At 49.2% G+C, this 18,421-nt stretch overlaps 7 protein-coding genes across 7 annotated transcripts; 3 read left to right on the top strand and 4 right to left on the bottom strand.

Moving 5' to 3' along the window:
- Positions 1-101: 101 nt before the first annotated feature.
- Positions 102-3,443, bottom strand: DEU56DRAFT_420724 (uncharacterized protein). Its single transcript, XM_041346143.1, has 6 exons — positions 2,097-3,443; positions 1,968-2,041; positions 1,718-1,912; positions 1,428-1,671; positions 1,262-1,359; positions 102-1,206 (listed from the first exon to the last, which is right to left on the bottom strand). Exons 1-6 carry the CDS (start codon positions 3,214-3,216, stop codon positions 136-138), a joined length of 2,802 nt encoding a protein of 933 aa, XP_041207215.1. The 5' UTR covers positions 3,217-3,443; the 3' UTR covers positions 102-135.
- A 76-nt stretch (positions 3,444-3,519) lies between these two features.
- Positions 3,520-5,586, top strand: DEU56DRAFT_811182 (PIN domain-like protein). The gene is made up of 9 exons (XM_041353543.1): positions 3,520-3,876; positions 3,931-4,104; positions 4,153-4,203; positions 4,249-4,401; positions 4,452-4,582; positions 4,640-4,787; positions 4,842-4,906; positions 4,955-5,132; positions 5,180-5,586. Exons 1-9 carry the CDS (start codon positions 3,586-3,588, stop codon positions 5,231-5,233), a joined length of 1,245 nt encoding a protein of 414 aa, XP_041207216.1. The 5' UTR covers positions 3,520-3,585; the 3' UTR covers positions 5,234-5,586.
- DEU56DRAFT_420787 (uncharacterized protein) lies at positions 5,485-7,044 on the top strand. The gene is made up of 3 exons (XM_041346144.1): positions 5,485-5,710; positions 5,769-6,355; positions 6,413-7,044. Exons 1-3 carry the CDS (start codon positions 5,686-5,688, stop codon positions 6,986-6,988), a joined length of 1,188 nt encoding a protein of 395 aa, XP_041207217.1. The 5' UTR covers positions 5,485-5,685; the 3' UTR covers positions 6,989-7,044.
- Positions 7,045-8,657: 1,613 nt separating this feature from the next.
- Positions 8,658-9,606, bottom strand: DEU56DRAFT_811187 (uncharacterized protein). The gene is made up of 3 exons (XM_041353544.1): positions 9,301-9,606; positions 9,026-9,255; positions 8,658-8,970 (listed from the first exon to the last, which is right to left on the bottom strand). Exons 1-3 carry the CDS (start codon positions 9,557-9,559, stop codon positions 8,863-8,865), a joined length of 597 nt encoding a protein of 198 aa, XP_041207218.1. The 5' UTR covers positions 9,560-9,606; the 3' UTR covers positions 8,658-8,862.
- A 705-nt stretch (positions 9,607-10,311) lies between these two features.
- Positions 10,312-11,052, top strand: DEU56DRAFT_950896 (malic enzyme, NAD binding domain-containing protein; the record flags this gene model as incomplete). Its single annotated transcript, XM_041359134.1, has 4 exons — positions 10,312-10,363; positions 10,414-10,514; positions 10,565-10,683; positions 10,740-11,052. Coding segments are annotated over 4 exons (585 nt in total), but the record flags the coding sequence as incomplete, so codon positions are not given.
- A 1,375-nt stretch (positions 11,053-12,427) lies between these two features.
- Positions 12,428-12,983, bottom strand: DEU56DRAFT_913955 (uncharacterized protein; the record flags this gene model as incomplete). Its single annotated transcript, XM_041357580.1, has 3 exons — positions 12,428-12,535; positions 12,592-12,824; positions 12,881-12,983. 3 exons carry the CDS (start codon positions 12,981-12,983, stop codon positions 12,428-12,430), a joined length of 444 nt encoding a protein of 147 aa, XP_041207220.1.
- A 972-nt stretch (positions 12,984-13,955) lies between these two features.
- Positions 13,956-18,408, bottom strand: DEU56DRAFT_859249 (putative aminoadipate reductase). The gene is made up of 13 exons (XM_041355305.1): positions 17,699-18,408; positions 17,283-17,646; positions 16,923-17,230; positions 16,660-16,872; positions 16,504-16,610; positions 16,234-16,449; positions 16,018-16,179; positions 15,806-15,967; positions 15,204-15,753; positions 14,867-15,145; positions 14,658-14,807; positions 14,335-14,592; positions 13,956-14,280 (listed from the first exon to the last, which is right to left on the bottom strand). The coding sequence occupies exons 1-13, from the start codon at positions 18,002-18,004 to the stop codon at positions 14,062-14,064; spliced, it is 3,294 nt and encodes a 1,097-aa protein (XP_041207221.1). The 5' UTR covers positions 18,005-18,408; the 3' UTR covers positions 13,956-14,061.
- Positions 18,409-18,421: the final 13 nt, after the last annotated feature.

An 18,421-nucleotide genomic window follows, 5' to 3' on the forward strand; every position in this document is an offset into this window, starting at 1 on the left:
TTCGTAAGACGTGCAATCTGTTTGCACGGGATCCAGTGGACCATAATGAATATACAAAAAAGGCGTGAAGTAATCGCCCACAGCGTCGGACTTGGAGAGGTTGTGTACCAAATACCAAGTCCCACTACATCAAGATCACGGCGGTTCCACTTTAACTTCGCCTGTTTCCCCCACTTCGACACTGCCATCCCGATCCACAATCTGACGGAGAAAAGCACGCGTCGACGATCGTCCGAACTCCAAAGGGACTCCCACTCCCGCTAGACAAAGTCCCAACACATCTTTCAGAGTAGTCGTAGCGAGCCCGCCACCGTGGTCAGGATTAGGCAGCGACAACCCTCGTAAGACATGGCCAGGAGTCAGAACGGACCCTACTTTTCTCCCTCGCTTAGACCGTGCTACCTTGCCTTGTCCAGCAACAGCAGCACCGCTAGTTTCAGTACCAGAAGCAATCGCAGCCGCAATATCTCGTTTCGCAACGTCTACTGCAGAGCGCACGAGGACGGAAATAAACGGTTTGAGCACAGCGGCTAGTAGCGCTGATGGTGCGAAAGCCTCTTCGACCTCTAAATTTGTACGATGCTTGTCCAGAGAGGGTGATTGAAAATCGGGAAAATGCGGGAGGTGTAAAGAGCCAACGCTCTTATGAATAGCAAGAATAAGGTCTGGTGGACTTAACGAGACGATCTGCCGTGGAGCGTGCCGCCAAGATCTGAACAGCTGAGATGAAGCCATTGGTTGAAGCGGTGGCACCAGCCTATCCCCGGGAGTTTCCCCGGCGTATAGGGCGGTTTCGAGCCCACCTGCAAAAATCTTTGTTAAATCAATGATGGGTATTCGTAGACCCCGCTCAAGTTCGTGCGGGGGAACGATATCGCAAACCCAGGTTACTGTCTCGTCAAAAACAGGCTCCTTCTTCACTTTGGTCGTGACGGCGAGCGCGGGGTGGAAGCGTTTCTTGATACCACAGATGACGCAGGGTTCATCCAGCGGCGAAAGCGCGGATTCTTTCTCCTTTTCTTTCTCCTTTTCCTTCTTAGCTTTCCCGCTGGGGACGGGAGCTTCGAGCTTCGAAGGCGGGCGAGGAAAAAGCCCCGAATCTTCTAGGAATGCATAAACGTCACCAACAGTGAGGGAAATCAGTTCTGCGGAGGCAGAGGCAGAGTGCTGGATATAAAGCGCTTGCAGTGCTCGGGCTCTTCCCCACTACGAACAGTTTAAGGACATGACCCCAAAAAGTCAATATCGACAAAATACACACTTCGATGGCTTTCCGTCTCCCAGGTACAAGCGCTAGAAGATGCGCTGGCGAGGGAACGAGCTTATATGGCACCTGGACTGGTGAACGGAACTTCACATCTATCGTAACATCATATCAGAAAGTTGAAGATGAAATGCGCGCTGATGCACTGGACAGGAAAAATTACCTTTCATCGTCATGGGGACTCTTGGTAATAAACTCCGTAGAACCTTCTCATAACCAAATTCATCTGCAGATTCTTGAAGTTTAGTCACAGATTGCCTTGTTATCTCTGCGGGTTCACGTTCCAAGGAAGGTATAGGCGGTGCAGGTCCGGTAGGGACAGGGAGGAGGCGCGTCCCTCTGTCAAGTTCGACATCGAGGACTTGTTCCGAACCAAGCACAGAGCTTACTGCGTTCCCAGGGTCAAGCTGCGAAGACTGAATATGAGTAGCGCGAAGACAATGCAAGACATACATCAATCCAATGTTCTACTTCCATTCTCCCGCCACTAGCCCACTCCATCACTACTTTTGCAAGAAATGGCTCTGAAGATGTGCCTATGATGGCAAAGGGCACTTTGTCCACAGTACAAGGCTGGCGTTGTGTGTTATCAGATGGCGCCACTGCCAAAACTGTCAAGCGTATCATGAATGAGGCCAGAGGTATCGACTGCAGAAGTGCAAAAATATATCACTATGCTTAGATGAGGAAAGGATGCACGCACATAAGAAGGAGCAGTAACACTGAGCATCCACCGGTGAGTGTGCGACGGTGGAATACTGAGCTCTACCCGCCGACCTGCCGCAGATACGATCAAACACCGTAATGAATGCATTGCAAAATGTGAGCGTACCCGGCGAAATGAATAAACTTCTGTCTGTGATATGAACACGAGCGGTGATATGGAAGCGCGAAGTCGTGCTTCCTGGTATCGCAGGGGTGGCTGTGGTCTCCGTACCGTCATCCACAAGCGCGGGTGCGTCAACAACAAGATCGAGTTCAGGGCGAGCTCTATTCCGATGCGGGAAAACCATTCGCCAAGGATGATTATCTCCCTTGTCTACTCCCCTCGTAACCCCTTGGCTTTCCAAACTGGGGGAAGGCCTGACCGGAGCAGTGTCGATACTGAGAATGTCAACATCTGTATATTCCTCATAAGCATGTATGCATCTTCGTTTTGGGGTTCTGCCGAGAAATTGAGCGAGGGCAGGGGAGTCTACATGTAAACCGAGGGTGCGCGATAAAAGAGTGCTGGGTATGGTCGCCGCGCCTGCAGCTCCCTCCTGTTCTTCGAGAAGAAGAGGCGGAGGTACATTGACACCGACGGCTCGTTCAAACAGTCGCTGTAGACCGACAACGCTGCCTCCCCAAGGTACCTCAACGCCTTCCTCCTCTACTCGTTCCTTCTCCGCTTCATCACTGGAAGGGACCAGAACAGCACAAGCCGTAATGCACGCGTCGTGGCTGGCCCATTCAATACCATGTGCAAGTCGTGCATGATTCAAGAGCCCTTGAAGGGTGCTGAACTGCGTGCGAGTACAAGTAGGGCAAGTAAGAATTGCAATCTCCTCGTCGACAGATATCTGTGAAGGGGGGAGACGGATATACAGTAGCTTTTTCTGCGGGTGAAGTTTTGCTGCAGCCGTACGCGTCGGCCTGACCTTTGGAGGTATTCGTTCGCGTTGAGTTGTTGCGACAGGGGAGAATGAACGAAGAGAGGGAGGTTCAGCTTCGTCATATATGGACTCTTCTCTGTCGAAGAGGAATGCACAAGGTACTTCTACAGCGTTTAGAGCGTCCAGAGCAGCTTCTTGGAAGTCGTCTGGTGCTGCATCAGGTACTGGAGTGGGCGAGTCCCGAGTCAAAGCCTCTTGTAGCATAAGTGCCCATGTTATGCGAGAGTCGATAGTGTTTAGAAGGCGTTGGCGGATAGCAATTTCCAGGTCGATCTCCTCAGCAATGAGTTGGCTCATTCCAAGGTCGGCTTCATCTGAAAGATATCAGGCGCAGGTTACATAGAGTGTTCTGAGCCACCGCGCACCTTCTGTCATGGATTTAGTTTCGAGGTCAATGTCATGGCTCTCGTGAGGTGAGAAGCGCCGAATGCGTTTGTGTGGACGAGATTCGACCACATCATGTAAGGAAAGTGAATGGCTCATGTGCACTCTATCGTTCCTACTTCAAGTCCCTCGAGAACACATTGGACCAACCCCCACAGAAGGGGTCACATGAATCGCGTTGTGTCACAGTCGCGTCACAACGTGTCACACGCACGTTGTCACACGCCTCCTCACCACCATCCACGACGCCAAGTCGCCAACAGCCAACACAACTAACCAACAATGGGAATTAAAGGACTCACCGCGCTCATCTCCGAGCATGCCCCAAAGGCTATCATAGAGCACGACATAAAGACCCTCTTCGGACGCAAAGTCGCCATCGACGCGTCCATGTCCATATACCAGTTCCTTATTGCTGTTCGCCAGAAGGATGGCGAGATGCTCACAAACGATGCGGGGGAGACGACGAGTCATCTGATGGGTTTCTTCTATCGTACTATACGCATAGTCGAGAATGGTATCAAACCCGCGTATGTATTCGATGGCAAGCCTCCCGAACTCAAGTCGGGCGTGGTATGTGGTTGAATCGCATCGCTCTGTAATGCATCACCCTCACCCTTCTCACAGCTCTCAAAACGTTTTGAAAGGAGGGAGGAGGCTAAGGAAGAAGGTGAAGAGGCTAAAGAAACTGGCACTGCAGAGGATGTCGACAGGCTCTCCAGACGAACCGTCAAAGTTACAAAAGAACACAACGAAGAATGTAGAAGGCTATTGAGGCTCATGGGTATCCCTGTCATCGTAGTATGCCATCTCATCTACTTCCTCGCGCAGCTCATAATACCCTTTCAGGCGCCATCCGAAGCCGAGGCACAATGTGCAGAGCTCGCTAGGGGAGGCAAGGTCTGTACCTCGTTATTCTGTAGATACAAACACTCATCAAAACAGGTATATGCGGCGGGCTCAGAAGATATGGACACACTCACCTTCAACGCACCTATTCTTTACCGGCACTTGACCTTCTCCGAAGCAAAGAAGGCACCTATAAGTGAGATCAACCTCCAGAAAGCACTCGAGGGCCTCGAGATGGACATGTCACAGGTCTGTTTCTGCAGACACTTTCATTCATCCCGTAACTGAAGTTTTTCAAGTTCATCGACCTTTGCGTACTACTTGGCTGCGATTACCTTGAGCCAATAAGAGGGGTTGGACCTAAAAGCGCATTAAAACTCATACGAGAGTATGGTGGGCTTGCGGGCGTAGTCGAGCATCTGCGAGAGAAGTACGTGATTCCAGCTGTGCACAACATCATGTCTCTGACGCGGTTGTTTTACCCCAGACAGGCAGAGAAAGAGGAGAAAGCTGCTGACGCAGAAGATGGTGCCAAGAAGAAAAAGGGAGGCGTACAAGTTCCCGAAGAGTGGCCCTGGGAAGAGGCAAAGAAATTATTCGAAAAACCAGATGTAGTCCCGGCTTCTGAGGTCGAGGTATGATGCTTCATCGCTGCTCCGGTACGCACTAATCTAACCATTCCTTGTCAGCTCGAGTGGAAAGACCCAGATATCGATGGTCTTATACAGTTCCTGGTCACTGAGAAAGGATTCAAGTAAGCCCGGTCTTCCACCTACACAGCCACTAACTGACACGCGTGCAGTGAGGACAGAGTCCGCAAAGGTGCCGAGAAACTACAAAAATTCTTAAACGCAAAGCAGCAAGGTCGTCTTGATGGCTTCTTCTCAGTACAACCCAAAACTTCGCCGAAGAAGTCGAAGGCGGACGATGCAAAATCAAAAAGCAAAAATGTTAAGGACGGAAAGGGAACAAAACGAAAGGTGAGAATTTGTTCGAGATACGATGATCTTCGTTAACATCCTATCAGGCAGAAGAGAAAGCTGGGGCATCAAGCAGCAAAAAAAGCAAGACGAAGAAATAAATGGTCAACGGCTTAGCACATTCCTCTTCCGCTTTAGTTATTTGCTAGGTGTTTTTCGATGTCTGCACCATCTTATTAATGTTGTACCACGGCATGTATTTCTCCGCATTGTATATTACGCTCAATCCTTATCTGATTAGCCATTCAATCCAAAACACTATCCATCCATCAATCAAACATGCACGATGTCCCACACTCTAAAAAACACGTGTAGGACGCATTTCACCTCTAGTCAATGACCGCTTCATTCTACGTGATCACATTGCAAAAGGTGGAGTTAACCAGGCACCATATTCAAAGGCTCGAACGCAGGAGGCCTCGTGTTTCCCTCGGGTTCGGAAACAGACCGAGAGTGGCACATGCTAGGCTCCTGACTTTACCCTTGACATCGACAAAGGATCATCGCATCGGGTTCTACAGGCAACAACCAAAGGCCGCTGGTTGTCGCGGAAATGCGGTATCGACCATCAGATAGCGGTGAGTGTCAACGTTTGAAGATTGATTCACTGATTGGGACTCATCGATGAACATCAAGATTCGTCCCATGAGATTGTAGCCGTTCAAGCCCCCGTGGCTCGCAGACACAGACACCCCCGAGCACCGACGACAGTCCAAATCGTGAATGATGACTTTGATGCCGTGACCCAGGACGTAGAATTCGAGACTGCGTCGGAGATGCGGTATGATGGTGTCACGCAGGTGCATGTCCACAAGGAGGAGTTGGGAGATGGGGCCGCACGATATAGTGGTGTGTATGGGGTTTATGGGGAGTGGGCGGAGAAACACGAGGTCGACTATGGACGGGCTCCCGATCTGCAACAAGAAGAATACCTTTATGCCGAGGAACTTGCGAGGCGTGTTCTTGATGCGGGGCTGAACGATCAAGAGAGCGTACGTTCATCAGACAAGCGGCAACAGAATGCCGTTACTATCAAGCGCCGTGGGTCAGAGGCAAAATCGAAAGACATCGAACGCGGAGCGAAGGTCTCGATGTGGAGAGAAGCTGTTGCTAGGAACGAGAAGGATGAATTCGGGAACGTGGTTGGAAATAATGGCGATGATACTGCCCAACAGATCCAACAGTGGCGAAGCAAGTCGCCGCCAGTTCCCAGAGATATAGAGGTCTGTGCCTCGATGCATCATCAAATCGAACATAACGTTGACCACCAGAACTTACAGCACCTGAAATCAGGACTCAGAAGAAGCCGCTCGAGTGTTTCTCAGACATATCGCTCGGAGAGACTATACACACCTTCCGATCTCAACGCAAACTGGCCCCCTGATGGGAAGAAAGCAAAACGTGATAAACGAGGTACTCCTCCAAGCCCAACACGTTCTGAACGGATATACACGATGGCTGAGCTGAAAGCACTATCCAAGCATGCCAGAACCTCACCACTACAAGCGCAGCCAGTCACCTTTTCGCAAGAGCCAGCGCCGACGAGGAGTACAAATAGCAACAGCAACTCACCTCCACGCAGCCTTCCTAGTAGAAGCTGGCCTTCTGCGCCCGTCATGGGCGTTCGTTCAACCTCCACATCATCGGTTGAGATGGTGCTTGCGTCCTGCGAACCGACATTGCTTCATATAGCGCCTGTACTTGCTAGTCTCGGCATTCGGCGCGAGGAGCACCTACGTGCATTTGCTCGATTGCGAGAAGAAACGAGAGACAGGGAGATGAAGGAGGAGGTGTTGAAGAAAGGGGTGACTGTGCTTGAGTGGGCAATATTGATGGACAAACTTCAGTCATTTTGATGTTACTAGCTTGGTCTTACAGTTACTTGCGACACCGTACTCGATGGCGATCCTTCCATGTCGCAAATCGCAAATCCACTGGTCTTAGGCCGTAGTGAGGTATCTGGACCTCCTAAAGAAAATACCCGCGGGTATGACCCGGGCATGACCCGGGTCGAATCATGTCAGGCCCTAGACGGACTGGCTGCGAAGACGCATGTGACTGTATTGTTCGCAACGATAAGATTATGACGTCAACTATCGGAGGGCGCTGTGAGCGACATATAGTATGACGGAGGGTGCCGGTGATGAGACTGAACAACTGTAGAACTACAAAAATCTGACATACTACCTGTAAGCATGCAGGCTTACTCATTAGACGTACTGACAGACATACTGCTTATCCATCGAACTCACTGATTGGACACCTTACGATATTTGCCACTGTTTACAGGATGCCTACGGACTCCTATTTATATGGGTCCCGTATCATTGTGTAAGTTATCGTCTCTTACCCTGATCCAAATCGCATACGCTTCTACTCGTTACTTCCGTCTGAGTGTTTCTACCCTTGGGTAGTTTCCACTACCCCCACGAACGTATATTCATTGCAGTCATATTCCTCGGCAGTGCCGAGGAATATCACTGCAATCTTCACGTTATTGATCTCCCTTACAACAACGGCAACAAAGCGACGGTAACGATTGAGGTTTTGTGAAAGAACCAGTTTGCCAGGACACTCTGGCAAACTGGCTCTTTCACAAAACCTCAGCAGAGAACTCAAGCGCCGTACTTGGGCCGGTATTTGATGTGTGTCTTATTGGCTGTGGAATCGTGGATGGCGAGGTGCGACTCGGATTTACATCATTTCGGCCTGGAACCATACTAACTATTGTCTGTGTGCAGGTATCACATCAGCGGATTCGGTGTATGTATCAATACTAGCGACTAGCAAATGAGCATTTCTTCAGGTAATGGAAGGTATCCGGAAGAGAGATCATGAGACGAAGAATGCCGACACCGACGGCGGTCAAGTCTCACCAGTTAGTGACCTGACTACTAGTGTGTATATTTTTTCACGATTCATTACTTGAGCTCAACAACATTTTTCCTAGGAGCAATGTACAATCAACAGCTTACATCGATTACGTGTATTCTGACTGCTGCCAGCATGTATTTTACTTCTTCCGCACGATTCACATCATTTGCACAACATGTAAGCTGTTGATTGTTGCTCAATCAATAGCTTACATGTTGTGTTCAGCTCCAAGGATTGCGAGGCAGACAGAACGAGGCTCCCAATGATGGTTAGACTGCTATAAGTGAGTATATTTTTTCACGATTAATTACCCGAGCTCAATAATATTTTGCCTAGGAGCAATGTACAATCAACAGATTACGTGGCTACTGCATGTAGTTTACTTCTTCCGCACGATTCACATCATTTGCATTATGATCACTTGCTTTGCGCGTTGTTTCAGGATACGCAGTATGAGTGGTGATGACGAAGCCAGTAAGTTGTCCTTTGAGTTCGAGATACGCAAAGGCGAGGCCGTGACAAAGCCCGCATACTGTGTCCTCAGAGTCGCTGATCTTCGCGGTTGACATATCTTTGGGCCGGAAAAAACTCGCACTGCTTCAGCTTCGTCAATGTCGTGTACCTCACTTGCTATATGTCTCACGAAGAATGGTACCAATGCACGAACAACGACGGCTAAGGGCGAATGTCGTTGTAAGGCAGTAAATACAGGCAGTCCTTACTACGAGTACATGATAGAAGTACCACTGACTTTGAGCTCCAGTTTTGATTGAAGCCGTGGTCTCGTGAGGATTCAGGGGAAATGATGGAAAGAGTGCTTCAAGTAGGCGGCCTGCGCTGACGCTGGCCTTGACTATCAGCTGACGAAGTTGTCAATTCGGGGACTGGAGACTGCGATGGAATCTGTCTCGTCAAGAGACCTGGACTTGGGCTCTGATGAAAAATCGCGAGGTTTCTCCTGTGGCTTGAAAGAATATCGATCAACTCTCGTGTCGTGAATTAGGAAGAAGATTACTTACTAGAAGCTGATATTCCGGATCACTTACATGTTGGCGGCGAATGCGAAGCGCCTTGAGACACTGACGGACGACTTCTGGGCAACCAAAAAAGTTTGCATGAAGCTCCCTCGTGTCCGGATTTGCCTTGTACGCAACTTTCATCGAGTAGATGAAGAATAATGACCCTCCGGTCAATAACAGCAGAAAATGTCCGAGTCCCGTAAACCCTTCAACCTCAACTTGAGATGTACCTATACATTAGTTGGTGAGTGTTGAGGATAGTGCAATTTACTCACTATTATGTTGCCAGACCATGATCTCGAATGTCAACAGCATGATAAACAAACTCCCAAATACTTGAATTGTAGCATTGCTACGAGAGATGTCAGGAGATACAATGACGACGACGAGGGGAAAGATCCATGTTGCCACCATGGAGATGGCTATGATTGATATCGCCAGACTCGGAAAACATAAAGCAGAGATTACTGTGCCGTTCGTGATGATCAAAATAAACGCCACGACGAGCTTTTGAAATTTAACGTTGGAGATCATGATGCAAGTTCACTTTAGGAATGTGGGGGGTGAACAAGATAATGAAATAGGGGTTAATTACGTAGTCAAAGCTTATATATATGCTGATTCGGAAGCAATTCACTTGCCAATGAGCTACGCTGAAAGTTCAGGCGCTTCCTCAGAATGAGTCGACATTCAAATAAGATTTCCCCTCAACCCAGAGAGTGCTGCGACCTCCTAATTACCATAATATCTATTGGGTCATAGAGTCCATGCGCTGCCCCAATACCAAGGAACGACCATCTTCAACCTTCCTTCGATAACATCTGCTAGTGGCCCGGGATATTATTGTGCTGCTGCGGTCCTGAACTGTACAGAATGCTCAACATGGCCTCACCCCTTCTCCACGACTTTGTGCACTCTACTTCTCTCAGACTGATCCTTGACAACCAACTATTTGCGATGAGCGAACGCAGCCGATCGAAGGATTCGAGGCCAGTGGCGGCCACTGCTCCTGCAGAAGCCTGCAGATCCAGTGAAGCGAATCGCAGTTGACCCTGATCAGGTCCCGATTTGCCTGGACTTGGGTACCAATACGCAACGCTACCTTGATGATCCTCTTTACATCGGTGTTCGCCGCCCACGCTCATTGGGTCCAGAAGTGTGTCCCCAGAGACCACACGCGCGTGCATCCACTCACGTATATTTCAGATGGACGAATTCATGGACGAGTTCATGGCAGCCATGAAAGAACTTCGTCTTCCCTACCCTACTGGTACAATTCAAAGACTTCTCAACAGACTATTACTGCCGACCGCAAAGGTCTCCAGGAACATAAGAAGTGTACGAGGATATGTCTGGGTTGTTTCCTATGTGCTAAACAATAATTACAGTCTTCGCGCGTACCGATTACGATGGTCCTGCGCTCACTGACCTAGTTGAGATCATCAACCACGTGAAGCCCACCGCCTTGCTCGGCCTTAGCACCATCAGAGTACGCCTTCCAGTGATGCTCGTGTTTTTCATAATCTCACTTCATTCCAGAATGCATTCACTGAACAAGTCGTCAAAACGATGAGTGCGCTGAACGCGCGTCCCATCATCTTCCCCTTGTCAAATCCCGTCGCGCTATGCGAGCTAGACTATCAGGACGCCATCGAATGGTAAGCTAACAGAGCTCTCGCAGCATGGTCGATGTTAATGATCCTCATTTATAAAGGTCGAATGGACAGGTAATCTTCGCGTCGGGTAGCCCGTACCAGCCCATCTCCCATGGCGGTGTCACGTACGAGCCTGGCCAAGGAAACAACATGTACATGTTCCCTGGTATTGGTCTCGGTTCGATCCTCTCCCGAACTCGGCATGTATCGGATGCCATGGTCAAACAGGCAGCTATCGCACTTGCCAGCTCCTTGACAGAGGAAGAGAAGGTGGCTGAGCTCGTATACCCTCGCCTTGCGGGCATCAGGGATATCAGTGCCCAGGTCGTATTTGCAGTCATCAGACACACAAAAAGAGGTAAGGAGGGAATAGCTTTCATGCTTTCGTGGAAAATCGATGCTGATCTTTGTACTCTTCCAGAAATTAAACCTACGCAAAAATTCTGAGGTTCGAACCCGTTCGAACCTCTGGAGAGGTTCGGTTCTGAGACTTGGCCGAACCTGGGACCGGACCATGTGTCCGGTTCGGAAAGGTTCAGGTTCGAACCGAGGTTTGGAACCGGACTGCGGCAGCACTAGAAGCGATCGCCGATGAAGGCCCAGTACGTTTCCCATGAGAATCCCTCTTCATCAAATTTATTACTATTGAAACGCTCTTTCTGACGCATCCTTCGCCTAGGGCCTTCCCTGTATGAACCACTCACAATGTGGATGTTATCGTGCAAGAACATGCATTTCCAAATCGCCTTCTTGTGTCCTTCAAATCTGTGCTTTGGAGTTGGTCCTTTGGCTTGCGATATGGTTGAAGCTTTCTTGAAGGTCGGCTTTGCAAAAGATCCAGGAGTCATAGCTCGTTACCGTAATCTGTTGGATCAGTCTGACTCTGCCGCGGTTGGTGATCAATTATGGGGCCAACAAATTGACCAGCACTCACTGGTTGGTCTACTGATCTGTTATATTGGGGCAAACTAGGCGGCCAAGTGATTTAAATTTTAGTATCAATTCTAGAAGACGGTGCTAATCCTCGATTAGCAGGTTCATGTGGCGATACTTGCACCATTTCGATCCCGCATGTGGTAGGCATGGATTCCACGAGACAGCGCTAATCATTCATTCGCATGTTCATAGTGCAATATACATTCCGGGCGGTTTGATGTTTGCAAACCAATACCCAACTGTACGCTTCACCTGATTCCGATTACTCTAGCATGGTGAAGTATGCTTCGGTGCATACTCAACGCAAGGCAGCGAGTGGAATACAATACAGCGCAATCGGAAACCGAGGCGAGTTGGACTTCAACGAACCGATGGTCACCGGTCAAGCCTGAGGAAAAGTTTGTTATGCTAAATAACTTCTTTGAGTTCGAGATACGCGAAGGCGCGGCCGTGACAAAGCACGCATATTGCGTCCTCAGAGGCCCTGATCTTCGTGGTCGACATTTCTTTGGGCCGGAAAACATTTGCGTTGCTTCAGCTTCGTCAATGTCGTGTACCTCCCTTGCTATATGTCTCACGACGAATGGTACCAATGCACGAGCACGATAGCTAAGGGCGAATGTCGTTGTGAGGCAGTAGATACAGGCGGTCCTTACTACGAGTATATGATAGAAGCACGACTGACTTTGAACACATGACAAACATCCTGACACTCCAGTTTTGATTGAGGCCTTCGTCTCGTGAGGATTCAGGGGAAATAATGGCAAGGGTGCTTCAAGTAGGCAGCCTGTGGTGATGCTGGCCTTGACTATCAGCTCACGAAGTTGACAATTTGGGGACTGGAGACTGCGATGGAATCCGTCTCGTCGGGAGACCTGGACTTCAGCTCTGATGGAAAATCGTGAGGTTTCTCCTGTGGCTTGAAAGAATATCGGTCAACCTCTCGGGTCGTAAATGAGGAAGAAGAAGACTTACTAGAAGCTGATATTCCGGATCACTTACAAATTGGCGGTGAATGTGAAGCGCCTTGAGACACTGACGGACGACTTCTGGGCAACCTAAAAAGTTTGCATGGAGCTCCCTCGTGTCCGGATTTGCCATGTATGCGACTTTCATCGAGTAGATGAAGAATAATGACCCTAAAGCCAATAACAGCAGAATACGTCCGGGCTCCGCAAACCCTTCAGCCTCGGGTCGAGATGTAGAACCTGTAATAAATATATACATTAGTCAGTGAATGTTGAGAATAGTGCATTTCACTTACTATTATGTTGCCAGACAATGATCTCGCCAAAAAACAGGATGAAAAACATATTCCCAAAGACTTGAATTGAAAAATTGCGACGAGAGATGTCAGGAGATACCATAACGACGACGAGGGGAAAGATCCATGTTGCCACCGTGGGGATGCCTATGATTAATAATGCCAGACTCGGAAAACATGCAGCAAAGAGAAATGAGACGCTCGAGATGAGTAAAAGAGACAACGTGAGGAAGTCTAGAATAGTATTAGAGATCATGATGCAAGTTCGCTTTGGGAATGTGGGGGATGATGACGGTGAGCAAGAGAGTGTAATAGGGGTTAATTACGGAGTAAAATCTCATATCTACTTTAGGATGCTCAGATAGTACCTAGAGGAGTAAAATAGCCCCTAGAGCTATGATATTTGTCCCAGATTTCTCATCGTTAATATTAATGTCCATGGCCAAATGGCTACTACGATAATGTGTCAACAACTTATCATATTCTCTGTTCGAATGGCAGCCGAGGGACATTCAGATGAGTTTGAGCCGTAGTCACTATGAAATGCTACCAATGGACATGGAAGAGCGTTGCCTTCGGTCACTATCGTCGGCTGACGACAAGGTTTCCAAAGGCATTTCAGAGATGGTTGTCGTTCATTTGACGTCAATCATACTCAAGAATAACCCTGTGAGAAGTGCTCATCATCATAGCAGGCAGGTTCTTGGGTCCGGGCAGCACCGCTCCACTGATGTTCATCAATGTTGGTTAAACTACAGGAAAAGCGCATTAAGATCATATTTTACTACAGTCTCCAACCATTCTAGCTCTCGTACATAGGATTCGTACTTGCGGGGGACCCGTATAAGTTTATAGGCGCCATCAACCACTGTCCAGGCATTATTATGGGAGACTACTACCGACGTCCGTGACTAACTAGCTGAGATGAATCATTTTGCGACCATTCACGACACCACCACCTATACGATTTAAAGGGATCACCATTGCACCGTACGCTATGGAAAGTCCCTTTTCTATGGGGCACCACTTCGATCGGCTCCCCCCTCTTCCATGACTTCTGAACGTTCAAACGAGCAAGAAGATTGGCAAACGTCTAATTTGTCTTACTATCTGTTGTACACTGCCCCATCAGAAAATCCTACTAAAAATGGCCCAACAAAATTCCATTTCTAGGCAATCATTCATCGAAACATCCTCACCGCATCCCAATAGTCTACCCATTGTGTCGCAGCCACCGATGACAAGGGCTCCAGCTCTTTCACCGTCAGACTGACGCGCTGGGCCACGCCAGTCGCGAACGAGGTGATGCCACCCACTTCTGAGCGCATGTCCCCAGACGCTCTGATTGCGATATCTGATCGAGACATGACACGCATGAAGTCAAGAAGCTTGATAGCAGGCTGCGATGGAAGACCAGGTGGGAAAACGTTCTGTCAGAAATTGAAAACACGTACGATGCGTTGGATGTTTTCCTCGCTTGCATTCTTGGCACTCAATTCGACCTTTTCGAACCACTCCGAGAATGGAATGAGAGGCATCGGGACGCTTGTTATCTTGCGATCAAAGATGGCGTCCGCAACAGGTCGCATCAGCGTGGCCCACGCTACCGGTCTCGGATGCACAAGATTAACTGCAATGGGAGGTTCTTCTTGTGAGAAAGCCACATCAAGAATGGCATTTGATACGGCGTGAGTAGGGATCCACGACAGAAGCTAAACCGCGCGTATTATTGATGAGTTCTCCTATACTCGGCAAAGACGCATTGAACTACACTTACCCCTTGAGCTTCCGGAAATACACCCAGACTTACACTCGACTTGACGATGATCGGCAGCCAGTCCGTCTTCGACCAAGCTCCTCGTGGGGGTCCTCCCGCTATTTGTCCAATTCTGAATGAGGATGCCGGCAACTTGCTGTTCACGAGGACCTTGTTCAGGATAGTGCTCGTCAGATTGGCACTTCCCTCGGAGGTAGCGTACGACTCACCCTTTCACAAACGTATTTACTCGCGCCATATCCAAGGCCCTCTGCGATGCCCGCGTCGTACTGTAACTCTTCTGGGAAAGGTCCTTTCGCTTTATCCCAGCTTTGGGCAGTCGAGATAGAAGACGTGAATAAGAAGCGTGGCTTCGGATGGCACGGAGAAGATAATGCCAGGTCTATAAGATTGCGCGTTCCCCGAACATTAGGCTCAAAGGACGACAGCGCCAGGTTAAAGTCGAGTCGCCAAGCGCTGTGAATGATGACAGTGACGGACGTGCAGATCTATGTCGTGTCTTATCAGTACAACTTTCTACAAAGTCAGACAGGAAATGAAACAAACCTTCTGATACAACTCCTTCTCCAAACCCAGGTCGTGACTAGCGGTATCCGTTTCTATATACAACAGTTTCTCTGACTGCAGGAGGGTGATGTCCAAACCACGGTCTTCGAAACTATTGTTCTGTCGTTGTTCAATTGATTCATTGCCCCTCGACAACCGATTGAAGGCATATACCACTGACACATCCTCACGCTGTAGCAAAGATGCAAGCAGGTATGAACCAAGACCACCCGTGGACCCTGTCAGGATGACCACATGATTGCCTCGACTCCGTCCATTAACCAGAGTGGCGGAGGCATCTCTGGCAGAGTCCGCGCTGAATCCGACTGAATACTTTTCAATCATGCTCTCGATCTCAGCCTTGACATCGACCGAGCTTGGACTGTTCCCATGCAATACTGCATGGATGACGCTTCTCGCGAGCTGGCGAATAGAAGGACTCAGATAGACGATATTCTGGTCAATTTGCAGTGCTGATGCCTGGACGTCGCGATCTGGTGCCGACCTAAGGGAACCGATGATCCGGTTTCTGAGGAATGTCGCAGAGAGACTAGAGGCACGAAATCAGGAACACACGAGTCTTTGACTGACCATCAACTCACCTGTCAAAGCCCTGAGCAAAGAAGTCTGTGTCAGGATCGACTGCCTTGCCAGCGTTCACAGAAGCGGCATGGACCATGAGCCAACTCTCCACGTCCTCCGTAGTCCAGTTCATAGGCAAAGGCACGTCGATACCTGTTCTGCCGCCCTCCACCTTGTCGTATCTGACGTCCATCAATGTCAATTTCAGATATCGGTGAAGGTACCTGCTCACAGGGCATTGATCTCCTCTTCGTACAGTTGGCTGGCGGCTTTCTTGGTGACGGTCCCTTTCCCAGCTCGAGGCATGGGCTTCTCTCTGCGCGTCACAAGTACCATTTCCTTGAAGATTCTGCTGAAGGCAGGCCCCGCCCTGTTCGCTTCCTCTATCTCGGGCCTTCAAGGGCATGTTCAGACATGAAAGCCGCATAGAATTTTGCAGGGGTCTTACCACACTCGATTCCTGAACTCCGAAACCTGTGCCTCGTCATCGACGTCGATTTCATGCCCTGCTCGTGGCTCTATGAGGATGCCAACTTGGCTACGTCCACGGCCGAAGATGACGGCGCCGTTCACATAGGGGTTGGTCCCGACGATGCATTCCATGAGAGCTGGTATTACTTTCTCCCCGGATGAGAGCATCAAGACCTCATCCTTCCTTCCCGAGCTGCAAGGATAAAGTCAGACAGTGCCAGAACATGGACACAGTCGTCAGTCGTACATCTTCCACAGACCCTCGATCGTTGGATGCTTGATAAATAAATCAGAAGTAGCATAACCCTTGACGTCTGGGAGGTTCTCTACTGACACCCGATATGTTGGAGTCGTCTGCGAGGAAGAGTTCACATTGAGAGGGAGAATACAGATTGAGACGCACCAGAATTTGGCATTCATATGTTCCATCGCCCTGAGGAGCCCATCTGGTGTTTGGGATAAATTGCAGCCAGTCCCAAAGCTTTTTCCTGGCCTCATTCCGGAATATAGAAGTGACGGGCCCAATCTCTGTAGCGCCGTACGTAACCGATAACATGACCCCTGCATCTACCAGGGCATTTCCCGTCTTAGAGGCGAGTGGGCCACCACCAAAGAGCTACAACACCATTAGCCATTTTTTTAACAAAAAAAATAAAATTGACATACGACATATTTGAGTGTCTTCAAAATGTCAACAGCATTGGGAGAACATGCCCATTGCTCCAGGAAGAAAGGCATGGCCCACAAAGCGGTCGATTTGGTATTAAGCACAGATTCCAGGATATTTTGGGAATTGGGTATTATGGGGGCCGCTGATGGGTCGTGGAAGGACGCAGGTGGGTAAATAGATACGCTGCACAAGGATACAGTGGGTATTAGCAGTTGGGCCATCACACCCATGAGATGGAATGGTGGAAACGATGCAGCAGCGACGCGGATAGGAGCGGAAACGCCGATGTGGTCGACAATGCACGCTAATACCACCTCTATTAGCACTTTGTTTCGGACATTGCGTCTGTGGCTTACGGGCTGTGCACCAGTCGATGACAGACTGGTTGGTTGTTGGAATAGGTTTCGGCAAACCAGTGCTCCCAGAGGAATGCAGGTAGAATAATACGTCGTCCTGAGATGACCGTGGGGCTCGGGGAGGGTATGAGACAAAATCTTCGTCTGGAGAACCTGTATCAAGCGCAGGATACAAATCTTTCAGCGCAGGCATCTCGTCGAGCTGCAGCCGACTGATTTCAGTGCCACTAGACACGATACCCGCTTTGATCCCGTCGATCAGGGAACTGAGAGAGTGGTGAGTGGTGACTAAACGACGACACTTTGTTTTCTGCATGATGCTTAAGACTGCCGCCGCAGAATTACGATGCGACACGGGGAATGGCTTAAAAAGCAGCGGTCAGAGATATGTTCGTTTACATAAATTATTCACATACAACCAGCCCAGCGAAGATGATGCCCATGAATACCGTGTGATAGAGGAGGGTGTCTGAATTGGCGATGATGCCGACCACTTCATTGTCCGCGCCTGCACGACCCGGTCTAATTTGATGTGCGGCACGATGACAAGCTCGATAGAAGTCTAGGTGTGAGATAGAGACCAGATCGCTGCTGCCAGGTTTGTTGTAGACAAAGAAGGTGACAACCGAGTTATGTTGCGCATTGAACTCCAGCAATTCAGGGAGAAAGAGAGATCCGTCAAGGGGAGGATAACTGAGGGAATTGGGATGTGAAACAACCATGATTTGGTAGAGTGGTCACAATATTTCGTGAAGGGCCAGAGTCCGCGAAATCTCCGAGTCTTAAGTATTATTCGGGCCCCGAGCCTCTGCACCTTGACCTACCGTAATGCATGTCAGTGTTGACGATCTTGACCATACGCATGCATGCTACCAGCCCAGAGGAATCGAGGATTAGTATCCGGAGCTACTAGTAGGAAGTCTTTTCCTCTTTTGTTGATTACTAGTCATTTTGGGAAGCAGAGATACCTCTAGCTCGAGTGCTTCATCTAGGACCTGTCCACGTCCGGATGGCTACTACTAGAATGTTTGGTCTCGACTCCAGATTTCACGTTAGTACTTACGGCGCATGTCACACTTCTCGGCACACATGGTACAGTTCGGAGCCGGAAAAGTCCGTGTCGGACCCGGATTCGGACG

This window comes from Suillus clintonianus (genome assembly GCF_016758775.1).
Source record: "Suillus clintonianus strain FC179 chromosome Unknown DEU56scaffold_48, whole genome shotgun sequence".
Classification (NCBI taxonomy): Eukaryota; Fungi; Basidiomycota; class Agaricomycetes; order Boletales; family Suillaceae; genus Suillus; species Suillus clintonianus.